Raw genomic sequence first — 23101 nt, 5'->3', positions numbered from 1 at the left:
ACTATAAATCATCATCTGTACTCTCAGAGTTCAGCCTGCTCACGCTGTACATGCTAAAACTCCTGCATCCAGTTCAGAGTTATGGGTGCAACAATGATTTAGCAAATCCAAGGACATGCGGCAAAGAAATGCTGACTGTAGCTGCCACACAACTCTTATTTTAGCTTTTAGCCACCCAGAACATGAAAATTCATGTTACGGTGAACATTTTGCACAAGGAGCAGGTGTAGATCTAAGAGAAAAGGGTATGTAAGGTGCAGCAGAAAGTCAAAAACACACAGGACACACAGGACACGCTCAGCGCCGCATTCACCCACTCACCAGCTCTGAGGCTCGGGGGTAAGCTGCTGGTGAAGTGCAAGAGAGAAACCAAAAAAGGTGCCACGGTCCCCCAACTTATGCAGCGTGTGGGTAGTATCCAGGTTAAAGCCCCACACTTGACTGAAAAGAGTCAACAGAGCCCAGAGGAGGGTAGTCCAAGGATGAGAGGAAGGAGATGAGAGGGAGACAGTGTTCCCATGTCCCACCAGGGCTGCCATAGCAAGGTGCAGAGCAAGTTCAGTACAAGAAGAGTGCAGGGCAGATTCCTTTTATGGCTCCCAGTGAGCTAATAGAGGCAAAAAACGGGCCAAATCCCGTGTAGTCTCCTCTCCTCTGTGGATGCCTCCCTTGTTTCCAACCCCCTGTCCCGTCCTCCCTCGCTCTATCGTGCTGGCTCTCAACTCCGTTTGCTGCTGTCAGTCTGAAGAGCAGGCTGTGGAAATGTGGCCGCCACTAGTATATGTGTGTGTGAGTGTGTTTCCCTCAATGCATGTGCGCCTCCCCCTCCTCTAAGCTCTGAGGGAGACAGAGGACAAGTGCCTTGAATAGCCCGCTCACTCCTCCCCCCTCCCCTCGCTCTCTCTTTCAGTTCCTCCACCGCCCTCCTTCCCCTCTCAGCTGACATCAACACTCAAGGGACTGCTGCCAAAATACCAGGCAAGGTTGTCAAGATACTTGGAGGCTATTGAATAGAGAGAGAGGGTGAAAAGACAGCACACTGTTTTATCTGTTGAGTTCACACGGTCTGAAATGCCTCTTTCTGTGTCCACTCGCTGGTGGTGCAGGTGCTTGTAGATCCCAGGAGCATAAAGGGGAAAAATCTGAGGTACAATCTTGGAAGTTGAAACACTAGACAGATGAAAAACCTTTTATTTTAGCCTCAGCCTCGACAGCCCTGATGTCTGACTTCTGGTGGCAGCAATCTGGATGAATCTGGGAGACAAAAGGGGCTGAAATGTGCACAGTGACCCAGGAAACTTTATGACTGACCTTTCGCTCTACTAGAAAGGGAGAGTGGGAGAAATGTATGTGCTGTGACAGAGCAATGCCCACAGAGACGTAATCAGGACAAGTGCAGGACTTAAAAAGCACATCATGTGATGTTTATTTACTCGCTGGTTTTGATTATATTTTGCCCCTAATGAGTTTCTGCACATTTACCCAGACAAACATCAAGCCAGCAGTTGCACCCTCTCACCCACAGCTGCTGTTTTAACCAGCTGATTTCTGTTTCTCTTGAGTCAGTCTGTGTGCAGCTGTCAGTGTGTCACCTCAACTGTTCCACACAATAAACCTCACACACAGCATTTGCACACCAACGACACGAGGAGGGAAAATACTTGATGAGGGCTTGTCTTTGCAGTTTTTGCATGTCGTCTTCCCAGTTAGGATGCAAAGATGAAGAGGGATGTGACCTCTTTGGAGTTATTCCACAGAGCGACTTGTACCGAGCACCAACGAGGTGATATGAGAAGATCAAAATGAAGACGTTTTGTTGAGATTTTATATTAACAGAGGTTTGGCACACTGTTTCTGCACACAGAGACATCTCAGAGTTCCTTATTTGGAGCTTTTCTGGTGTGCAATACACACAGAGTTGCCACTTTATTAGGTTCACCTGTACAGTCTGATGCAGCCCAATACAGCACCCCTGCTTCAAGAGCTTTCTTTATGAAGTTTATGATGCTCAGGTTTTGAGCTGAGAGAGTTAGTAATAGTATTATTTGTGTTTTCCAGCAGCCCTATAGAAAGTCTATATATCTTGAACATTCAAGTGGTCATTGTAACTATTAATTATATCCTCGTTTGATTAACCATGTAGTGGAGTTGGCTGGTGTGAGAGGGGAGCTGAGCGCTGACAAAAAGGCAACAAAGTTCTTTAGAAAAACACTTTGCACATTAAGGAGGATTAAAACTGTGTCTCTGGGCACTATCCTCTATGTCCACACACACACACACACACACACACACACACACACACACACACACACACAGAGAAAGTTGCATGGATGAATTCCTCTCCTGTGATCTGGCTGGCATCATGATCCAGTTTCTCATGTCAAACACTCTGCCCCCTGCTGGCCTTATGTGGTACTAAGAAAAGAGTTGGCAAGCTTTCACAACACACAGTTACTTGTTTATTGGGTACATCCAGCTAAATCTTTATTAATAGATACCTGTATATGAATGCAGATACATTTTTAAAAAGCTTAGAAGAAACAAACTCATCATCACATGACAGCTGATGGGTTACGAGACTACATTTTGGCCAATGCATTCTTCCTCTTTAGCTCTACATGCAGACTTTGTCATAGTCTGCCAGCTGCTTACCTGCCGCCACTCTCTCCCTCATCTGCACACCTGCTCAGCCAGCACCCTTCACCACTCAGCCACGCCCACCTACCCAATCACCTGAGCACGCACCTGAGACTCATCTCCGATCAGTGCAGTACTTAAACGGCTCTCCCACTCTCACCCATTGCCAGATTGCTCTTCACCTTCATGCAAGACTCTCCAGCAAATGTAATGGCTTCGGCCTTCTTGTTACTGACTCTACCTGCCTCTGACTTTGTCTGCTCTTCTGCCACTGGCCCGCTGTACCTGACTACGTTTGTTGCCTTGCCCTTCCTGGATCTACTAAGTGGGACTACCAATTGTTTGTCGCTTGCTCCGGGCGGAGCATCAAGCCAGCCTCACCTAAGACTCTGAAAGACTTCCGCGCTCAGGTAGCGCTGCTATTGGGTCCTAACCTTAGCCGATACAGCCTTTTTTCCTGCATGCAACCGAAGCCCACTCAGACGTGATTGGTCAATACTACTCAGACTACAAATGGAAACCAGAACAGTTTCTGCATTCATATGCAGATATCTGTTTATAGAGATTACTGTCCAACCAGACGGCATTACAACCCCTACAGCCACACAGCTAGAACAGTTAATAACGACTATAATTGATTATGTATTTTGTACCATATGTGCACATTTGCTTATCTTTAATGGAAAAGACAAAAAAATATCTGAATATCAATAATGCTTGAAGGCTCTTATCACTTCTGCATGATTGAACAGTTTTAAAAATAACAAAACATAAAGCTGTCAAATCTGTTTGCGTTTCCAAGCATGTGGGAGAGTTCAGGGTACATGTATCTCTTTGGAGCATCTTGGCCGGAGCGAGAGCATGCATTGGGGAGTTTGTGCTCTTGTCAGCAGCTGCCCCCACACACAGCTCATTGGCTAAGAGCCCTGAATAACTATCTAAAATCAAAAGGCTGATTTTTGATTTCCAGTAACGCATTGTGACCTCATGTTCCAGGCAGCTTGGACTGTAAATACCAGAAGGATTCCACAGAGCAGAAGAAAAGGAAGAAGAAGAAAAGAATGGTGTGGGATGTCGAGAAAATGCTGAAAACATCTTAATTGCAGCTCGGGCAGCGAGCCAGGCAAGAATGCCTTCAGACAGAACAAAACGCAGTCAGAGGGACGGATGAAAGACAGGGAAAAGAGAAGAAAGGGATGGAGAGGAAGAGGACAGCAGTGTTAGCAGGCTGTAAAGATTATCTGCCACAGCGTCCATGACACTGGCACCCCTACGCAAGTGCTCATTAGCAGTCTGAGCCACACTTCAAGGATGGATCTTATTTTAGACGGTAAGCGGGGAGCAGCACGCAGAGGCGGAGTCATTTTCCTGTTATAGCCCCCCGTCACGTCGATGACTGAGATAGCCACAGTCAGCACTATTACTGTATTGATTAATGGACGGTGTGGGATGCCATAAGAGGAAGCGGTGCTGGTTATTATGGGATTAAATGCAAGCACACCCACTCTAGCTATTTAACTGCACATGATCCCACAGGAAGAGACTAAACTGAGCACAGTCTCACAGCTGATAGCACTTAGTTACAACATTATGGATTTTATAACAAACGCTGATTTCATTGTTAGAGGGTTTGAGAAGCGAGCTAGTAACTGTCTCCATTGCTTTGATGCATTGCTAGAAACAATGAGAATAAGTGACACAAAGTTGCATCGTCATTGCCACTGCATTACAAATCACATACTGCTGCTGCGACAAATAACTCCTCACTCGAGACAGCAAACACACAGGTATCTCTTAATGATGGATGACACTGTGAGAAGATGACCCTCATTTTAAATCTGCACTTGTGCTATCTGTCCTGCAAACCACGCTTTCAGTGTAACAGCCGTGTGAAAAGTGAACCAGAAATCAGTAAACGTTAAGTGAATGCATTTGCAGTTGTGATCACTGCAGTCCTAGAACACAGCTGGAAGATAATAGATGCTGCAAAGCCAATATGAGAGTCAAGGAGATGTCAAGTTCACGGGTGTTGAGGGGCTCAGGATATATGACAGGATGAGAAGCATGTTTTAATCATCCCTGAATGAGATTAAATGTACTATCTTGGGCTGAAAAAGCGAAATCATTGCACTTCAGTCTCTCTGGAAAAAGCTGTAAGTTACACAGTGTTGTTAGTGTTAACAGACCTATGTGTCTGACTTTAGCACTGTGTTACTATAGATTCACAAAGGGCAAGTACTCAGTGTTTTTTGAAAAATAAACATTTTATTACATTAATTAAAGGGAACAGAGGATTCTGGTCTATCCACCACTTCAGTCATCCCTAAAATGAAACAGGACATCCAACCATGTATCCATTTACACAGACATGCACATGCATTTATTATCTTGTTTGTGAAGCAATATGCTTGACAACAAGACCTGGTAGCGCCAGCATGCAGCATGCTGTCCCCACTGTTTCCCCTTCCTACAAAATAAAAGTGAGGCAGAGGTGACCTCTACTGGCAGTTGGGGTTAATTAAAAAAAACATTTTAAATAGGGTTCTCTCATATTTTCTACTGCTTCAACTCTTTTAAGATGCAGGGAAATCACCAAAATCCTCAGCTGTTAAATAATAAACCAAGAAGGAGCATAAGCAATATATCATCCACACATTTAACATTCCCACCAGAATGGTGGTGCAACATCAGGCTCAGGGGTTTAAGCCATAAGAGGGGTTGTAGGGCGGCTGTGCAAGGTCATCTAAATGTGGTGGCAGTGCATAAGGCTGGCCGGGGAGGGGGTACATCTGCTGGCCTGGGCTGAATACCACTGGAGAGCGAGCTGGATCGGCTAAAAACACAAAAACAAATATTCGGTTTGTCATTACTGAAAACTTTGGGGTTTTTCACAATTCTTCTATCTAACTAAGATGTTGGCGTGTAACAATAATCATGAAAGGTTAACCCTGGTGTTATCTCCAATGCAGCACATGTTTTCACATCATTATGAACTCAGTGTCAGTCGGTGCAAAGGTGTGGCTCATTCCTGTGTTGTCAGCTCACTTTCTGAGAAATTAGACTTTATCTGTTAATTTCGCATAGAGGTCAGGTCTATATTACCACAGTACCCATGAGCCTCAGCCACCGCTGCCATGAAGAAGAAGCCAGTCTGAGACACAAACCAGTACTTACCAGCAGCAGCTGAATTCACCCAAAATCGACCCAGAAATGAAAACTGATCATGTGCATTCTGTGGCAGAATTTGAGCTTCTATGATTGGACGGTTCTCGCCAAAATGTACTGTGGGAGTTGTGGTTAACTTCTACCATTATTTTTTAAGTACACTGACTTGTAACTTTGACTTTTTATCAAAGAACCAGATATTTTCTAAGTAGCTGTTAATATTCTGATGATTTAATCACAGATCTAATAATATGGGAAAAAAAATAATAGGACTTTTATTTCTGGAACCAGGGGCTCAAGAAATAATTTAGGTACATGGGCAATACTCATTACTGCTGTCACTAAAAGCTAAGAAAAAACACTGATTTTGTTCATGGATATCAGAAGATAACCCTTCAAATATATAGAGTCCAAACTGATAGATAGCATCCTCTTTTTTGGACAGATGGACGAGTGGGTGGGTGACATGAACCAAGCCTGCTACACCTGTACAGTATACTCCTCTCAGGCTGAATCAGTCTGAAACATACCAGCCAGCTTTGAAGAATTGTTAGATGTATAAATGCCATGAAATAACTCACTCGCTTCCAAGTACGAGGGTGGTGGTGCTGTAGGCATGTGTGGGCCTCCATACCCAGGCTGGACAGGTACAGGCTGGTAGCCTGGGTAGGACGGCTGATTTCCGGAGGGGGAGAGTGGCTGCATGGGTACGTTGACTACAGTTGTGGAGTTTACCACGGCTGGAGGTGAAATCATAGATTTAGTTTGGTTTGAAAATGAGGCACGAATACTCCAGGATGGTACACTGTGAAACAAAAGATCAGCTTCATTTTTAAAGGAAAAGGTTTGAGATTTTGGGAAATATGCTGCATACTATTTGCTTTTCTTGCTTCCAACACCACTAAAACTCACTCATTACCATGCTGTACCAGTCTGACTCTGGTACTGACCAACAAATATCTGGCACATGATCGTCCTTATCATTGTACAAATTAGACAACATGTTCATTAATGAGCGTCAGAGGAGCTGGTGGGTGGATTTGTTCCTTTGGACAGAGCCAGGCTAGCTGTTTCCAGTCTTTGTGCTGTGCTAAGATATTTAGCTTAGCATACTGACAGTGGTATCAGTCTCGTATAACTCTCGGGAAGAAAGAAAACAAGCGTATTTCCCAAAATGTCTCAGTTTTCCTTTAACTGTAACTGTAATCATTTGCACAAGCAGTACATAGACAGACTGTAGCTGCCTGCACAAAGTGAACTGTAAGCAAAATGCTGCCTACTTTGGTGCCTATGGTTGCGTCCTTTTCGACACTTCTTGTAGCAGAAGCAGCAAGGAGCCACGCAGCAGATGATGAGACCCACACAGATGATGAAGGGAAAAATAGACCCTAAGATGCTTCCCAGGAGCATAGGAATGTTGCTTCCACTCCCATAGCTTGGCATGGGCAAGAAGACACAGATTTAAAGATGTTAAACCATTAAAAATCGTACATTTTTTAAATACGCTAATATTGCTTCATATTCTCTATCCTTTATATATAGGTTTCTATAATGAAGGGAAACACAGGTTCAGAACAGTTCTTGTTTTTCTTGAGTTAGATGGCATCACTGCAGCCGGGGGCCCCCGCAGACTTTCAGTGGTCACCCCTGTGAAAACCCTCTGGGGCCGCCTCTGACTGCAGCAGATTCCAGAGCAGTACTGAGTGACATGTTCCTGAGTATCATAGTATTGACTTTACTGCTACCGTAAGCTGCTGTACGGTGAAGACAAGTGAGGGTGAGACATTATATAACATGAACCGATAAGATAACAGCTGAACTAGAAAACTTTAAGTTGTCTCTTTTATGTAAGTCAAACACACATGTACGCAGAGTACAAGCCCAAAACAAGTGCCTGTGGTTCCACTGAGAAGTCAACTCAAAGTGAGTCACAGTGTTTGACCAACATAAAAAAACACCTGAATAAAACTCACCCCATACTGCCGGCACCAGGGTCACACACAAAACACACACAAGACTGGACAAGACAGCTGAAACGGTAACTGCTGTGATGTAGTGTAATGAGGAAGTGACTGCAGCGAGACAACTGTTTCAACCTGTCTGTCCGTCCCACCCCACAGCAGGTAGCCCAGCAGCATTCCTCACTTCATGTGAAGGACTTGCCCCTGGATGATTAATGAGAGATTTTTGCATCGGAAAGCGCTCTATTCAAACAAATTTCATTTTGTTGTGACTCTTAGTGCTGCTGTCTGTCTTTACATATATTTTATTAAACCAAATAAAAGCCTAATTGAGATTGAAACCTTCTCAAACCACCAGAAACTCGTGCAGCAAAATGATTTTTTTGCACTCTGACTGACTATACTTCACCTCTGTTTAGCTGCACTAATTCAGTTTATGTGAATTTTGTTTTTTGCAAATTTTACCGTCATATTATTTGCAAAAAATGCAGCCAAAGTTCAGCCAAACTGGTACAGGAACTCTCTACAAGCAAGTCGAGCATGGCTAAATTTCAGTTTCTTTTCCCGAGCAGTTAAGCAATACTGTATGTGTATGCAATACAGTTAACTCCACCCAAATATGCTTTCAACTGCCATCACTATCCGCCTCCACCCACTCTCCCTTGAGCTTTAACACTTTCACACTTAGTACTTTGCCATTTATCAACTCCCCCTTCGCCTCTGCATTGTCTAGTGGACATGTGACACACGCATACTCTGAGTTATCAGCTTCTGTTCTGAAAATACAATAACCAAAACTGAGGAACAACAGAAAATATATACTTTATTGAACTCTGCAGAATAAGTGGTGGGTTTTTTGACAAAATAAAAGTCACGCAGGCCTTGATATATTCTCAAAGTAGCAACAATGTCAATTACTCTTGGACGAAAAACACAGATGAAATAATAATAAATCTTTGCTGGTATATCTTCCATAACGAACACAAATGGCTATTATTCACACACACAAATAAAATAAAACTCCAACTAAGTCACCTTGAGGAACCAACACTGGCCGAAGGACTGAAATCACAGGCAGAACACATTTATAAGGACAGATTTCAGGCAAAAGGTGAAACCTACAGCGATGCACAGACAAATCGTTTGGTCGATGTAATAAACACATGCACATTCCTCACAAATCACTGTTTTACAAATTACAAAGATATGCATTCGAGCCATTTCAGTGAGTTCTCTCAGCTGGTAAAATAAAATAAGCCACAACTGTACCAGCGATACTCACATACAATGAAACATTAGGTAACATGTCCTTTGATCACAACCAACGTCTAAGAAAGGAAGAAGATGTGTGGCTTATCACATGAGCTGTGACTGTACTTCAGCTGGATCATAAGAAAAAAAGGTCACTTCAGCAAGAACTATTGTCAAGTCATTTCAGTCAGCAGAAAGCAGAAGTGATGGCTTTGTTGCAGAAAAACAAAATAAGTGACAAATGAGAACAAGGAAGGCTTAGTTGAGTATTTAGATAAAAAACTACAATAGACTGCTTCTTCAAACCTGACTGTTATGCTGGTGCGGTCTAATAAAGGCAATGGTGATGCCAAATCCCAGAAAAGAGAAGCCCAACATGATTTGACAGAGTTGTAACAACATTGGGTAACACATTGATGACCTTCAAAGATTCAAAACATGGTTGTAACTAATAGAAGTTTAAAGGACCAGCGTGTAGGATTAAGCAGTATTGAGCGGTGACGTGGCGAGTACCCTTCCCCTCATGCCTCTCGTTCCAAGCATGTAGGAGAATCTATGGTGGGTTACTGTAAAAACATGGCGGTGAAACATGGTGGCCAGCTCCCTGTGTAGACATGAAGGGCTGACTCTTGGCTAACAAAACACATTTCTGCCAAAACATCCCCCTAAATCCTCCACACTGGACCTTTAAAGACTACACAGTTTGCAGCAATACTCAAAAATAGCATGACTGACTGAAGGACTGTGAGCCTTCATGATGACTGTTAAATACAAGTAACTACACTATGCGAAACAAACATAAGACTGTATAAAAAATGAATGTAGTCTCCATGACGTGACCCAGAGGCAGTCGCCATCTTGGCAGTGCCTGACTCTGCCAAACTCCCAGCTAATCCAAAAATGCACAAAGGGGTGGAGCACGTGGTGCTGAGGGGGGCCGAATGAAGCCTGGTTGCTGCATTTCTGCTGTTAAGTCGGGCTAGTTTAAATTGGGGGTCTATGGGGACGGACTCGCTTTTGGAAGCGGCCTCAAGTGGCCACACGAGGAACTGCAGCTCGGAAACAGACACTTGTGAATAACAAGAAAATGAGATTTGAAACATCTGATACATGTAAGACGGCTAAGAAGGCACAGTTGTTGTTTGCAGTTTGTAAATGTAACATTTGTATTCGAGTGTTTGGTTGACTGAAGAGAAAAATCTCCTTTGGTTATTTCATTCAAAGCTGCAAATGCATTTCAGCTCAGTCTGTAACATGAATACATGAAAACAATAAAGGAAAACAAACCGATTAAAAAGGAATCCTTGCTGCGGACTCGGACCTTGCAACATAAACTTTGTGTGTGTGCGTGTGTGTGCGTGTGTGTGCGTGTGTGTGTGTAAGGCTTATTTCGTTGCAGTGATATGATGAACGTTCCCTTTTGTTGGAGGCTTTTTCACTGTTAACCTCAAATATCAGTAGTCGACTGACAATAACATGTTTCTTTCCATCAGAAACCCTCTAGTAACACACACTTCAGACTGGATTTTGTTCTCAAGTAACACATATAAAGCATGAACTGCCTTCCAATATACCAGCAACACAGGACCGCGAGAAAGTCGGCTACATAAAAACGGGATCAAAGCACTTTACTGGTCTGAAATAAACCGGCAAAAAGCAATTACCAAAACTCCTCCAAAGTTTGACCACTGAGTTTGATCTACAATCTGTGTGCGTGGCGAAGTACGAGGTCAGGCAGGTTGGGCCAGTGCAGGGTATAGACAGGGAGCAGGAGGGAGGTGCTGAGGCATGTTCAGGAGCCTGGAAAATATAAAGCACTTCATATTCTCTTTAAAACCAGACTTAGTGGTTTTGTGTGTAATTTACCAAGATGACTAAGATGGACCCACAAAGAAATATTTAAAAAGAAAAAAAAAAAAAACAATCTCACAACTTGTATATTGTAAGTCCATGCAACACGAGCCGAGAGGTATCAACATTTTCACTTGGCAACTCCTCAACAGAACAGATGCACTACAAGAACTACAAATGTGTCACAACTTTCCCACATTCAACCACCAAAGCTCATGACCCAATCATCTTGACTCATCTTCATTACACATCTCCAGTTCTGCCAAGTTCGAAAATGCTGCAGCACGTTTAAAGTGGCTGACAATGTGGTGCCGTCGTCCATTATCCAGTCTTGGGTGGTGGCGAGACATAATCCGGGTTGTACGCTGGCTGGGCAAGGTAGTCTGCGTGAGAGGGTGAGGCGACGGGCTGTGCCGGGGCGGGAGGCTGCAGGGGGTACGGCGGCTGGCCGGGGGCGTACGCAGCCTGGCTGTAAGGCATCGGGTTGGGAGGGTAGTAAGGACCAGCTGGACACACAAAGAAAACATAGAAAGAGGATTAAAGGGCTGAAAATGTCCAGACGGTAACCACAACTTACCATATACCATAAATGGTTCACTTCCTATTTCACAAAATCCAGACATGACCCAACTTTACACCAGCAGCGGTTATTCCTCCTCCGCTTCCCACTGCAGCTTTTCTGAAGCACCAAAATTGCATAATGTGTTTTAAAGCCACGCTGCAATGTGTTATTACCCCACGTCAAAGGTTGCTTTCTATAGTATGCTGGGTGCTTCTAAGAAAAACACTGTGCAATCATCAACTCTCAGTAATAATAATGTTTCTCCTAAAAACCCCAAAACATTCATTTCTGTCCGTTTCCGGTAGATCCGCTCGAAAAACGTAAGCCTCTTAAAATCTGTATGAAGCGCGCAGACACGTTACTTGACTCGAAAAGTTAAGTAAGTTTTAGGCTTGTTTTCAGTCAACGGAAACTGAAAACAGTGCAGTCTATCAGCGCATCACACTCTGTCTAACCTGAGGTGAGCAAACATCTGGAGGAAGATTTACAGATGTAACATTTAATGATTACATCTGATTTACAGATTTACAGTTTAATGACACTAGAACGGGTTTTGAGGGGGATATTTCTCCCGGCTGTAAAAATACCAAGAGAACAAAGCATTGAACTCTGTTCAGTCAGAGAGGCTTAAAATGTGTTACTGACTTACTTCCTCTCACCGTAAATAATGGCAGTGGCTCATTTTTGGTTATCAGACTTGAGTAATGTTTATTCCAAATAAATAAAAACATATCAGTTATAAAAATGTGTCAAGATGAGCATTATCTGGAAAACCTGTTATTCACTTTACACGGAGCTAAAATTAATGCTGAATTACTAAATGTTCAAAATGAGTTTGGGTCTATTTTTGAGTAGTGAGAAATCATAAATTGGCAGATTTTTACCACGAGCACAGCTCTGTTAAAGCTAACAATTTGTCTTATTCACTGAACTATTATTGCAGGGAGGCAGAATGATAACAACCAATGCTCTGAGATGGCTACTGAACAGATTTATTCTCCGTCACCTTCACTCATCAGGGCATAATGAACAAAGAGTTTGATTGCAGATTGCTGCTGCTTTTTGTCAAACTTTTAGTGGGATTGTGGGTGAATTTAGTCCATAAATCTGTGAACTTTTTCCTTCCAAGAACTGACTATGTTTGATAATACAGGCAGAGAAATTCTGTTACTGAATGCGAGATGCTGCCTTTTAGCGTCACAGATGGAGCAGCTCCATCGCCTTCTGTGCGCTTTAATTCTACAGATTCATGCAGGTTGTTGAGTAGAACTTTTCACTGAAACAGTAATTTGATGAAAAACATGATGCATTTCATCAGAAATCTCCTTTTCAAAGGCTACTTTGCATTTTGTTTCAGTCTAGACAACAAATGTAATACTGGTAAGTTGTTAGAAAAGGGAAGCCGTCCTTGATTTGACATCAGGCTGTAAATCCACACTCACTGGCTTCCTGATATGTCGGTGGTGGTCCTGCAGTGAACTGTTGTCCCTGGTAGGGCGTCGGCATGGGCTGGGCTCCGTAACCCGACTGCACTGGTACGGGCTGGTAGGGCGGATACTGGGGCCCCTGGTAGGACTGGTGCTGTCCAGGTGGTGCAACATGCTGCTGGGGGTACTGCTGAGGAGCGGAGGTGACCACTGTGGTGTGGGTGGTGGTTGCTATCACAGCTGTAAGCAAACACAACACAGAAACAGATAAGAAACATGGCTAATTTGAGCTAGATGGCGTTCAATCACAGTTTCACTCGACAAACTTAAAAGTTTGTCATACAAAGCTGTTCTGGTCTGATCTGAAAAACACGATCTAATGCTAAAGGCTGACATACCAACCAACAGCATGTAAGCCCACGTGTTAGCATCCATCACTTTTACCATTTGAATTTAATCTACACACTGAAATCCCCCTTAAAAACATCCTCTTACTGTCCATCCGCCAAGATCCAGACGCGAGAAAAGAGTGAATAACGTCTACACGCTCATCTGAGTCAGCTGCAGTTATTAGCGTTATCAGCTGCAGTGTGTGCTTGTGGACTTTGTTTGTCCCGGGTTTGCCTCTCAGGCTGCATGCCGCCTGCCCTCTCCTTTGCTCTTTTTAGCAAACACACAACATCAAGTATGATGAAGTATCGCTACTTTATCAAAGTAAACACAATTTGGTTTATTAATGCGTTAACAATACAGAGATTACTTAATAAATATAGGTCTATTTAAGTCCATGTAATGACCCCAGTGACCTGAGAAAACTTGTATATATGTTTGTGTGTGTGTTTGTGTGGGAGGTGGGGGGCTGTGACTTCCCCACCATGTGATTTTTTTCCTAACAGAGAGCGAGTCATCACGACCACTTCCTGTAAATGACGTGGGATGGTCCTGAGTTTTCCCCGACTGTGGTTGTCGTGGAAACAGTGAGTCATACGAGGTGGAGCTCTGTCATTCTTGGATATGATCCCAACATGCAACAGTCCAAGTCGGGGGAATCCAAATTCTTGCTTGCGCTTAAGCCAACCGCTCTCTCGCTTAATCGCTGCGTGGCACAAGCTGAACGAGCTGGCTGTAAGACCGAACTGACAGGAAGTGCAAGAGTGCATGGCATTTACAGCGCGTTCGAGCGTCAACACGAGCACACACCACACACCGCTCAGGGGCTTTCCTCCACGGTGGGGAATTCATTTAGAGAAGTGGGTCAAAGGGTGGTCATGGATCCATAGGTAACATCCAGTCTAAGCACTGGGAAGACAAGAACACAAAGGAAGAAATCTGGCAGCAGAGATAATGGGTTACAGGCAGGGAGGACGACTGAGACGTACAATGGAATTACATCCACCCTCTGGTAATGGAGAGAACGGAGGATGAAGGCTGTTTGTCTGTAATCTCAGAAAGCTCATTAAAAGTAAGGCGTGGAAATCCACATGCCAAGGTCTGCCCTGTTTATGTGCACACTTATGTCAAGCAGTTTGTAAAGATATTCGTCCCAGTTTCTGTCCGTATCTCTTCCTGTTTTTCCTTTCCCTCCTTCCAATCAGCTTTTCTCAGCCGCTGCAAGCAGCACTCGAACCAACAGGGTCATTCTTAAGTGGTACGTAAGAGTGATGGAAGAGAATCTGTGGTATGAATAAATTCATTTGGTCCCGACCTTGGGGGGAAAAAAAAAGTTGATATTTGCCAATTTATAGTATTTTAGCTGATTCGTTTTTACAGTTTATATTGCAATATTCTGGCACCTGGTAGGGGTCTTAATGTAGGTCAGCAAGAATAAACATCCTACTCCTATAAATTTCAGACAGTGTTCCTGAGTCTTCTTTAAAACATTTCCTAACAGAATCGCATCCCTTTTGATCACCTCTCATATAAATCATGGACAGCTTTGCTTTAAAAAGGTGTCTTCCAGCATTAAACTTCATGTAAAACTATTCCCTCATCTGTCACAGTGCAGCACTGCTTTGATGACAAGCCCTTGACAAGGTATTTTTACTTGTTCCGGTCCTCTAACAGCACCGCTGAACTTGTTTTCTCCCTGCTAATTTCTGACAGCAGCACCTGACAGTCTGAGGTGTGAAACACTACTTTTTGCTCTTTATCGTCAATTAAACTTCCCCTCATACGGAGTGTGAGGCAACCTTTTATGGCAATTTTAGGAGCGCCAGTTAATGATGGTAATGGTGACATCTTGCACAAAAAGAGGGTTTAGAGTATGAAAATGTCCCATTGTCTCTCTGGTCATTACAGTTTATGATCTGAGATGTTGGATTGTCTCCAAGCTCATAAAACTACTGTAAGCTTGCTTCCAGAAGACTTCTGAGCAGTTCCAGTTAATGATGGGGGCTTTTCGCACATGAAGACTGAGTGAGGTTCATTCTGACGTCTTGTCTCAAAAACCTCAAGAGTCTTGTGGGAACACAGCTGAGAAGCATAAGCAGTTACAGCCAAACAGCGGCAGCAGCAGCTGGACTGTCGTGTCTTCCGCTCGGAGGCGAGCCTGAGTGGAGGACAGGGAGGCCACTGACCACACCTCTGTGGCAGCAACATGAAAACAGAGACTCTGTGTGACGCATCAGCACAGCGCAGGTTGTGTTTGCGTCTGCAGTATTTATTGTTTACTTTGATTTTAATGGAAATGACGTAAACACGAGGGTCACTGTGATGTCAGTGGTGTAAATATAAAATATATTATGAACTCAAGATGTTCTCGATGCTTCGTTACTGTCAACAAATCTCTGTCTGTCTGTGGCGAAACGTAACTTTTCATATCTACCCTCTGATTCACAGCATTGCATATAAACAGGCCTTGACTTGTAAAGCAGCAGCATTGAGTAAGGGCTAAATCTTAGCAGCAATAGAACTACAGGAGTTCTCAAGTTTGCCATATACTCCAAAAACTCCAAACAGCAATTATCACTGACGACTACGCTGAGTCATCAAGCTGTGGGACGCACTGCTCACCACAGCAGACCATCAAGAAGCCCTGATGAACCCTTGCACAGCGTGCCGAATTATGACAGACACATCCATCAAATGAGGAACTTCACAGCTGTGGACAGAGTTTACTTCACCAAATAAAGTACCTCTTTGTAACTGCTGTCGGTGTCGCATATCTGTTGCATACTATTGTGATTTGGGGAATGTTGGACCGGTTTGCGTCTCCATGTCAGCGTTGGGCCAAGCCATTGCAGTAATGAAAGTCATGTGGTGGGTGGGCAAAACAGACTTCAAATGAGTCTCCTGATGTTCTAGACACATACTCCAACACACTGGAAACCAAGAGTGACTTCTTCAATAAAACAGCCCAGACGCTGAATGTTATGTAGGCTGAGAAGCTGTCGGCAGCAAGTCAGCAAGGGCTGATTGTTGGTTGTGTGCAGGAAACCAAAACATGTGCAGCTACATGTTGCAGAAGCAGCAGCACTTGGCTACAAGCTGTCAATACATTACTCAACACTTTGATCCACTGGTTTCACACACGGATTGTTCGGGCCTTGATAAAATAGTACCCAACTAATACCGATACCCGGCCACAGCTCAGAGCTCGGCATCAGTTTCTCACACGGAGAAGGTGGAACCAGTGAATCTGTGGCATTTTTGTGAAACATTTTGGTCAAAACAAACCATCAGATGGCTCTAATGTATAAAAAGCCGACAGGGTTTTAGGGATTGAAGGTTTATTTTATGTCTTAGCTCTTGATTCTGAAGGTTGGGACTGATCGGTGGTGATATGACAGTGTTGTGCACACTGAAAGCGCCTGCTAACATAAAACATGCTATAAGTTACTGGTAGTGATTTCAAGGAATAGTCAATGGGATACTGTGCATTCAGGTTGATATTTCGATTCCTGAAAACATATGTCTAAAACATATGATGTTCGGATGGGCACAGCTTTTTGTCAACTGGCTTCACTCATTCTTGTCTGACAAGGTGCAGCTGACTGAGAGTAACTCCGTCCACAGGTCTGAACCAATCTCTGCAGCATATTACACTGATTTAACAGTGGGTGCTTGGGATAACATCCTCTACTACTGAATCTGTAATCTTAGACTGTGATACCATGATAAAGTAAATTTTCTGAAAAATGTAGATCTATGACTAAAATAACCTGATGGGAACGTCTGTTTACGTGAATTCAAACTTTACAGATCATCCTTTTGCAGCTATTTCGGTTTCTGTTTATCTGTTCAGCCCTTTCTGTGCTAACCTGCTGCTCAGGTAATACCAGGACGCGATCTTATCAAGATTTGGCTGATGAGCTTGGAAACAATACAAGCAGTCATATCAAAGGGATGGTGTGAACACTGAGGCGAGATCTCTGATGGTAGACAAAACCCACATCGTCTGCTGATAGACAGTCATACTGAGTGGTTCTGCTTCCTGTGAGTAACTCACAGCACCATCATTAAAAAAGCTGAACGACCCCTTTAAATATTTTTGATAACCTGGTAATTACTTTATCGGCATACTGTAAGAAAACAAAACCATCTTGCCATTATTCTGACTGATATTGCAATATGAGTCGCAATTTAAGAGGTAAGATTGGTGATTTGCACATTTTATTTTCACTGAAAAAAATCTAAAAATGATGATGATGTGATTTCTGCTGGCGTCTAAACAACTGGTGCTAAACAAGCATGTTCCCTCTGTGTGTGGATATATGATTTGTAGGCCACGGCATCTCTGTAGCACCACAATGCCTCATTTCTCATGATGTGCTGTCACACGTTTGACCTTAGAAATCAGAGTTTTCTCCTGACAGAAGAGGAAAGTGACGCTTCACTGACTCAAAAAATGCTGCCAAAAGGAAATTAACACATCTCACAAGAAGTCACGTTGGGGATATTTCTGGTGCTTAAATGATGACTGCTAAATTCAGAGCCTATTGATAGAAATTCCAAACAAAACGAAGCATCAGAGCCTCACTAACACAAAAATGTTTGTGTCCACAGTATAGTGCACTACTTCTTTAAATCAAATCAAAAAAAATCAAAGCACTGCCTGTTTAGGGCTCCTGAGGCACTGGCTGTTCCAAACATGAACGACCCAGCCAAAGAAGGAGCTGCCAGTCCTGCATCTAAAAACATCACCGCAAACAAAAGACACTGCTGATCATAAGCAGGAGGCGACTTACGTCTTGGCTTGCGGCACATCTTGTACAGGCAGCAGCAGGGACAGACACAGCAGCAGATGAAGATGATGACAGCTGTGACGACGCCACCGATACCAAAGATCATTGGGAGTGGTGAATGATAGAGATCCGGACTAAAAGACACAAAGAAATAATCAGGCAAAACAATATTTACATTGCTATTACCTCACTGCCAGAAAAAAAAAAACAGTACGTGTCACAACTCTCCCTTGTGTAACGTTCACTAGTGGAAAACACAAATGGACACTGACCAGTTTGTAAAACTTCTGTTTCCTTTGATTAAATGAACATCACACATGAAAGCTACACAAATTCTACAAAGTTGCAAGTTGCAGCTGATGCACACAATAGCTTCACGCTGGTGGTCGCGCACAGGAAGACACCACTTCCTGTTTCTAGACTGCGTAACTACTGCATAGCAGGCTGCAACAGGACATCTCTGGCACGGTTACACAGGGACAAAAAGACAGACTCAAAAAGAAAATCACTTAAATCTCAACGTCAACTGTGGTTAGAGGTAACGCATCATCCGCTACAGAATAAAAGAGGGTGGAATACCAGTCATCTTGCTCGTCCTCGGTTAAACGCATGAAACTGTTCTGGCAGCAGTGTCTGTTCAGGCAGGTCCCGCAGCAAAATCCTATACTGCACGTCTGGTACGAGTGGAAGCTGTTGGCTAGGTCGACGTAGGACTGACAGTCGCGGCTCCCAGCTGAAACAGAGCAGAGACAGAAAGCAGAGAGGGGCAGGGAAAGTTAGCCCATTACCACTGAAGACAGGGCCGGAGAGGTGATTTCACTGTCACGGCACAAAAAAAAAAAAGAGGTTAATGATCCACAGAGACGCTTCAAAAAGACGGCGCTGCTTTCACCATTTTACATGTTCTGTTGATGGTCGAGAATAATCCAATAAATCTGAAACAACAAAGTGCTTGATTGATTTGTTAAAGGACAGAAAAGGGATCAGCGGCTTCTTTCTGCTCCTTTTTTTCAAATCCATTAATTGTTTTAGTGATATTTCAGGCCAAATCAGTCTCTCCGATGTGAGGACTTGCTGCTTTTCTGAGTCACACGTGCTGATGAACTGATGTCTTTGGGTTTGGGGCTGTTAGTCGGACAATAAAAAGCAATTTTGGGGTTTTCCTGGGAAGCACACGTTTTTTTTTCCTGGCCTTTAATAAACAAAATGATTCACAGATGGCTCCTCAATACAAGGTAAGTTTGTAAACATGAAAATAGAAACGTTCTAGAGCATTAATATGTAGTGTTCTGAAAACACTTGTCAGTTGTTTGCCAGTTTAGTATCTGAAAGAAATACAGTGTAAAGCAACAACACTGCGTTAGACTGAGAGGTGTTTTACATAATGTGTCCATCCTCCTTTATTGGGCCAGAACTGGTCACTTTACTGCGGCAGATTATGGATTTTCCAGATTATTTATTCCTATTTAAAGTGATCACCTTATATTGGAAACAGCAAAGCATCGATAACAGCGCCTGACTGAGTTCTCGGAGTCGATCCTTTGACGTTAAAGGTGTCGGGTCAGTCTTGGTGTTTGCTTTGTCGACCTTGAAATGTTAAAAAGAAGAACCGGATCCGGCTGATTCGCCGTTAGATTCTTCAACTGACGGGAAAGCAATGTCGGTAAACGTAACGTCGGTGGCATCGCCCCACTGTGAGAGCCCCCGGCGACGAGCTAACCGGAGCTAACGCAGGAAAACACGCAGGAAAACACGCTGGCAACGAAACAACGGCAGCAACACGGCGAGACACAACGAAGAAGAAACGATTTGAGTTAAAATATCAAACTCACCTGCGACACAAGGGGCCAGGGTGACACATAGAGCCAACACGACGATACCGGACAGGCCTGACGCCATGGCTGCTTCGGGATTCCTGGATTCAGGCAGAGGCGGAGGACTGGAGGACCGGGACCCTCCTCGTTTGGAAAAGGACGTCTGCTCTGAGGCGACGGGCTGCTGCAAAGATCGTCTAAACACAGCGCTGCTCCCTCAGGCGGAGTTCCGCCCATACTTCCGTCACGAGCTCTCCTTTCTGCCTTTTTTATGTGTAAATTGAAACATCTTACCAAGTATTTTGTCCAGAGAGCGACTGAGGACGATTAAAGTATTGACGCCACTAATGTTTGTTTATTGAAGTTTTTCTTTGAATCCGAATAAACTAAATAAAGCATGTGATGACAGGTCCGCCTGTTCGGGGACCCTGTGAACTCCAGGCCCTCCAGTGCTCTCAATCAGTTTTGAGGTACTTGCACTTTGCTTGAGTATTTCTAATTTATGTTACTTACAATTCAGAGGAAAGTATTGTTGTTTTTACTCCACAGCGTTTATTTGATAAGTAGTTGCTTTGCAGACTCATATTAATCATATAAACTGAAATCAACAATTAAATTGTGGTGTATTATTGTAGATTAAGATAATACTTTATTAAACCCTTGGGGGAGATTCACAAGCTACTAAGCTGTATATAAAGTAATTAAAATGAAACTTTGCATTTATCAGCTGGAACATTGAAGTGATGTAAACATTAATACATCCATGATTATAATGTAGAAAGAAGAAAAAGATCTGAGTACTTCTTCCACCTTTGGTAACTAAGTACATTTACTCAAGTACTGTAGGCCTACTTAAGTAAATTGTGTGGTATAACATTAGCAACTACAAAATTAAAATGCTTCTTATATGTTGATTAACACTTTATTATTTGCAAATAGTGTCATATGTACATACAATACTTCTAAAGGAGCCATTCTACTTAATGATTACTTTTACTTTTTTAAGGATTCTGCCCAAATTACTTCTGTACTTTCACTTTAGTAGATTTTGAGTGTAAGACTTGTAGCAGAGTATTTTCACGACAATTTTCAACAACATAGATTTAATTATAGACTAACGTTTTGTCCAATGATTTATGCTTTCAATTGATCAACTAATCATTAAGCCTGTATTAAAAAAAAAAAAAAAAAAAAAAGTCGAAAACTTATGAAAAATGTCCATCACAACTTCCTGGGGGTCTGGAGTCAAGGCTGGATTCAACCTCTAGGTGGCTCCAGAGCAAAAATGATCATTTCTTTAGGATCAGGCACGATGTTAGCACAAGACAAAATGAATTAATAAAGGCTTGAAAAACTATATTTCAATTCTGGGCTTCTCTACAATTGGGACCTTGGTTGTTGCTCTCAGTGAATTTCAATTCAGTCTGATAATCAGGCGAGAGCGGACAGCACAGCACAATGGAAATGATGAGGTAAGACGTCTTAGTTCTTCACTCTCTCAAACAGACAGACACGCAGGACTCGCCCGTCATGTCTTTTTCTTGAGTGAGTGCTGAGAGTTGAGCCCACTAATGTGTGCGGTCGATAAACAACCTGTAAACCATAAATAGACCAGCATCTGGCCGCTGAGGGCAGTTTGGTTTGTTTCCCCTGACGTTAATATAGCCAAACATTTCTGTTTCAGACATTAAACTCATGTGTAAGTGTAATTAATATGAATGATGATTATCATGATTGATTTCTCATAGCTTCTGGTGACACCGTTCTGTTTCACCCACTCATCTAACTTTATAAGCACGGCTCAGAGAAGATTTGTGGGCGAGGAGTTACTTGCGCCCCAAGACATGAGAGGAAGTGACAGATCCCACTGTGGTTTTCATGCTATATGGAGCTGCGGCTGATGCACAGATTCTCATACTTCATGATCTCATTCTTGTCTGGTCTCAGTGGGGGAAGAAGTAATCACTTAAGAAAAAATCACAGCATTGCAGGGGAAAATGCAAGCAAAGATCCTACATTGAAAAAGTTCCTTGAGTAAAAATGTTTAAGTATTATGGGCAAAGGATCACAAGACCTCCTGTTACTATTATGTTGATATCTATTTAGCTTTCTGGTGCAAATAAAAAACTAAAGATATCGGTAGGAGTTGACTAGCAAGCAGGCACACCAGTAAAATAAAATGACATAATAAACTGAAGTGTATATGACTGTTTCTATCATAGTCCTTGACTCTACCCTCAAAAAAAGCTTATTGTAACCTGCAAATAGTAAACTCATGTAAATTCAGTGTCAGTGTATGTAAAGACCTGTTTTTTAAAGGTCCACTGGTGTCCAGTAATTCATCCATCGTGGCTTCAAAACATTGTTTTTATTATTATTTGTTAGTGTCCCAAAAAGACTAATAAAAATAAAAATAATTAAGTCTATATGTATTAGTTCCCCCCTTTATTGTACTAAAAAATTAAAGATGCTTTCTGTCCAACTCAGCTGTTCTGGTCAGTTTAAATCAAGCCAAGCATGTCACAAGTCCCACAGGTAAAACTTTATCGAACAGAGTCAGAGCCTAAAGAGATCTGTAGAGGGCAGAAAAACACCATATCTTTCCAGACTGAGGAGCTGATGTGAACAGATTCAGATGTCACACAAATGTGTAGTGTAGATCAAATGGTTAGTTAGTTAAAAAGTTCATTTATCTCAGATGACAATTTGGAGGCAGTTTTTTGAGTGTGTGAAATTCTCATTTCTGCTTTGTGGAGGGCAGTGATTTCAAATCATGAGGGTTGGAGTTGCTCACCAAATGTCACAGCATTTTAATCCACTGTTGGTTTATATTCGTTAGCATGCACTTTCATAGTCAAAGCTAAAGATGTGACACTATCTATAAACAATGGCAACGTGATTAACAAATACAAACGTGTGTTGTAACGTTTATAATCTAAGGGATTACTATTTCATTGCTTTTGCATGTTTATGTTTTATTTATCACTATTTATATCAGTGAGAGTAGAGGATTGACTGCATGAAAATAAAAAAACATCTCAAACATTATCAACAAAACTAAGCACTATTTATGCAGATATTTATTGCAAGACTGCTGACTGGCAGGTGTATATAAAAAAATAAAATGAAACAGCATGTATACAGTTTATGAATGTCAGGAAGTTATGAAGTTTTAATTTCTGTTTTTATCCTATTGATTAAATGTTACAGGCCTACAGCACATTTTGTTCCTGCATTTCAAATAACTATT

The 23101-nt window shown here is 42.6% G+C and overlaps 2 protein-coding genes across 2 annotated transcripts in view; both read right to left on the bottom strand.

The window, feature by feature from the left end:
• The window catches only part of itga7 (integrin, alpha 7), a 32062-nt gene extending 31248 nt beyond the window's left edge, over positions 1 to 814 (bottom strand). Inside the window, exon 1 of the mRNA XM_076739835.1 lies at positions 322 to 814. Within this exon, the coding sequence (XP_076595950.1) occupies positions 322 to 539 (218 nt within the window). The 5' untranslated portion in view covers positions 540 to 814. The remainder of the gene's footprint in view (positions 1 to 321) is intronic.
• A 4235-nt stretch (positions 815 to 5049) lies between these two features.
• LOC143328976 (uncharacterized) lies at positions 5050 to 20044 on the bottom strand. The gene is made up of 9 exons (XM_076744552.1): positions 19870 to 20044; positions 18617 to 18770; positions 18041 to 18171; positions 12870 to 13094; positions 11191 to 11371; positions 7776 to 7874; positions 7083 to 7237; positions 6384 to 6542; positions 5050 to 5470 (listed from the first exon to the last, which is right to left on the bottom strand). The coding sequence occupies exons 1-9, from the start codon at positions 19934 to 19936 to the stop codon at positions 5331 to 5333; spliced, it is 1311 nt and encodes a 436-aa protein (XP_076600667.1). The 5' UTR covers positions 19937 to 20044; the 3' UTR covers positions 5050 to 5330.
• Between the last annotated feature and the right edge of the window lie 3057 nt (positions 20045 to 23101).

This window comes from Chaetodon auriga, chromosome 2, assembly GCF_051107435.1.
Source record: "Chaetodon auriga isolate fChaAug3 chromosome 2, fChaAug3.hap1, whole genome shotgun sequence".
NCBI classification, from domain to species: Eukaryota; Metazoa; Chordata; class Actinopteri; order Chaetodontiformes; family Chaetodontidae; genus Chaetodon; species Chaetodon auriga.
This window is presented reverse-complemented; position numbering and strand designations above follow the sequence as displayed.

Coding starts and splice junctions, on each gene's coding strand:
- LOC143328976 (XM_076744552.1), bottom strand. CDS start 19,936: ATGGCGTCAGGCCTGTCCGGTATCGTCGTGTTGGCTCTATGTGTCACC. Junction 13,095..18,040: donor GATGTGCCGCAAGCCAAGAC/GTAAGTCGCCTC, acceptor GTTTGCTTACAG/CTGTGATAGCAACCACCACC. Junction 11,372..12,869: donor ACCGACATATCAGGAAGCCA/GTGAGTGTGGAT, acceptor TTGTGTGTCCAG/CTGGTCCTTACTACCCTCCC.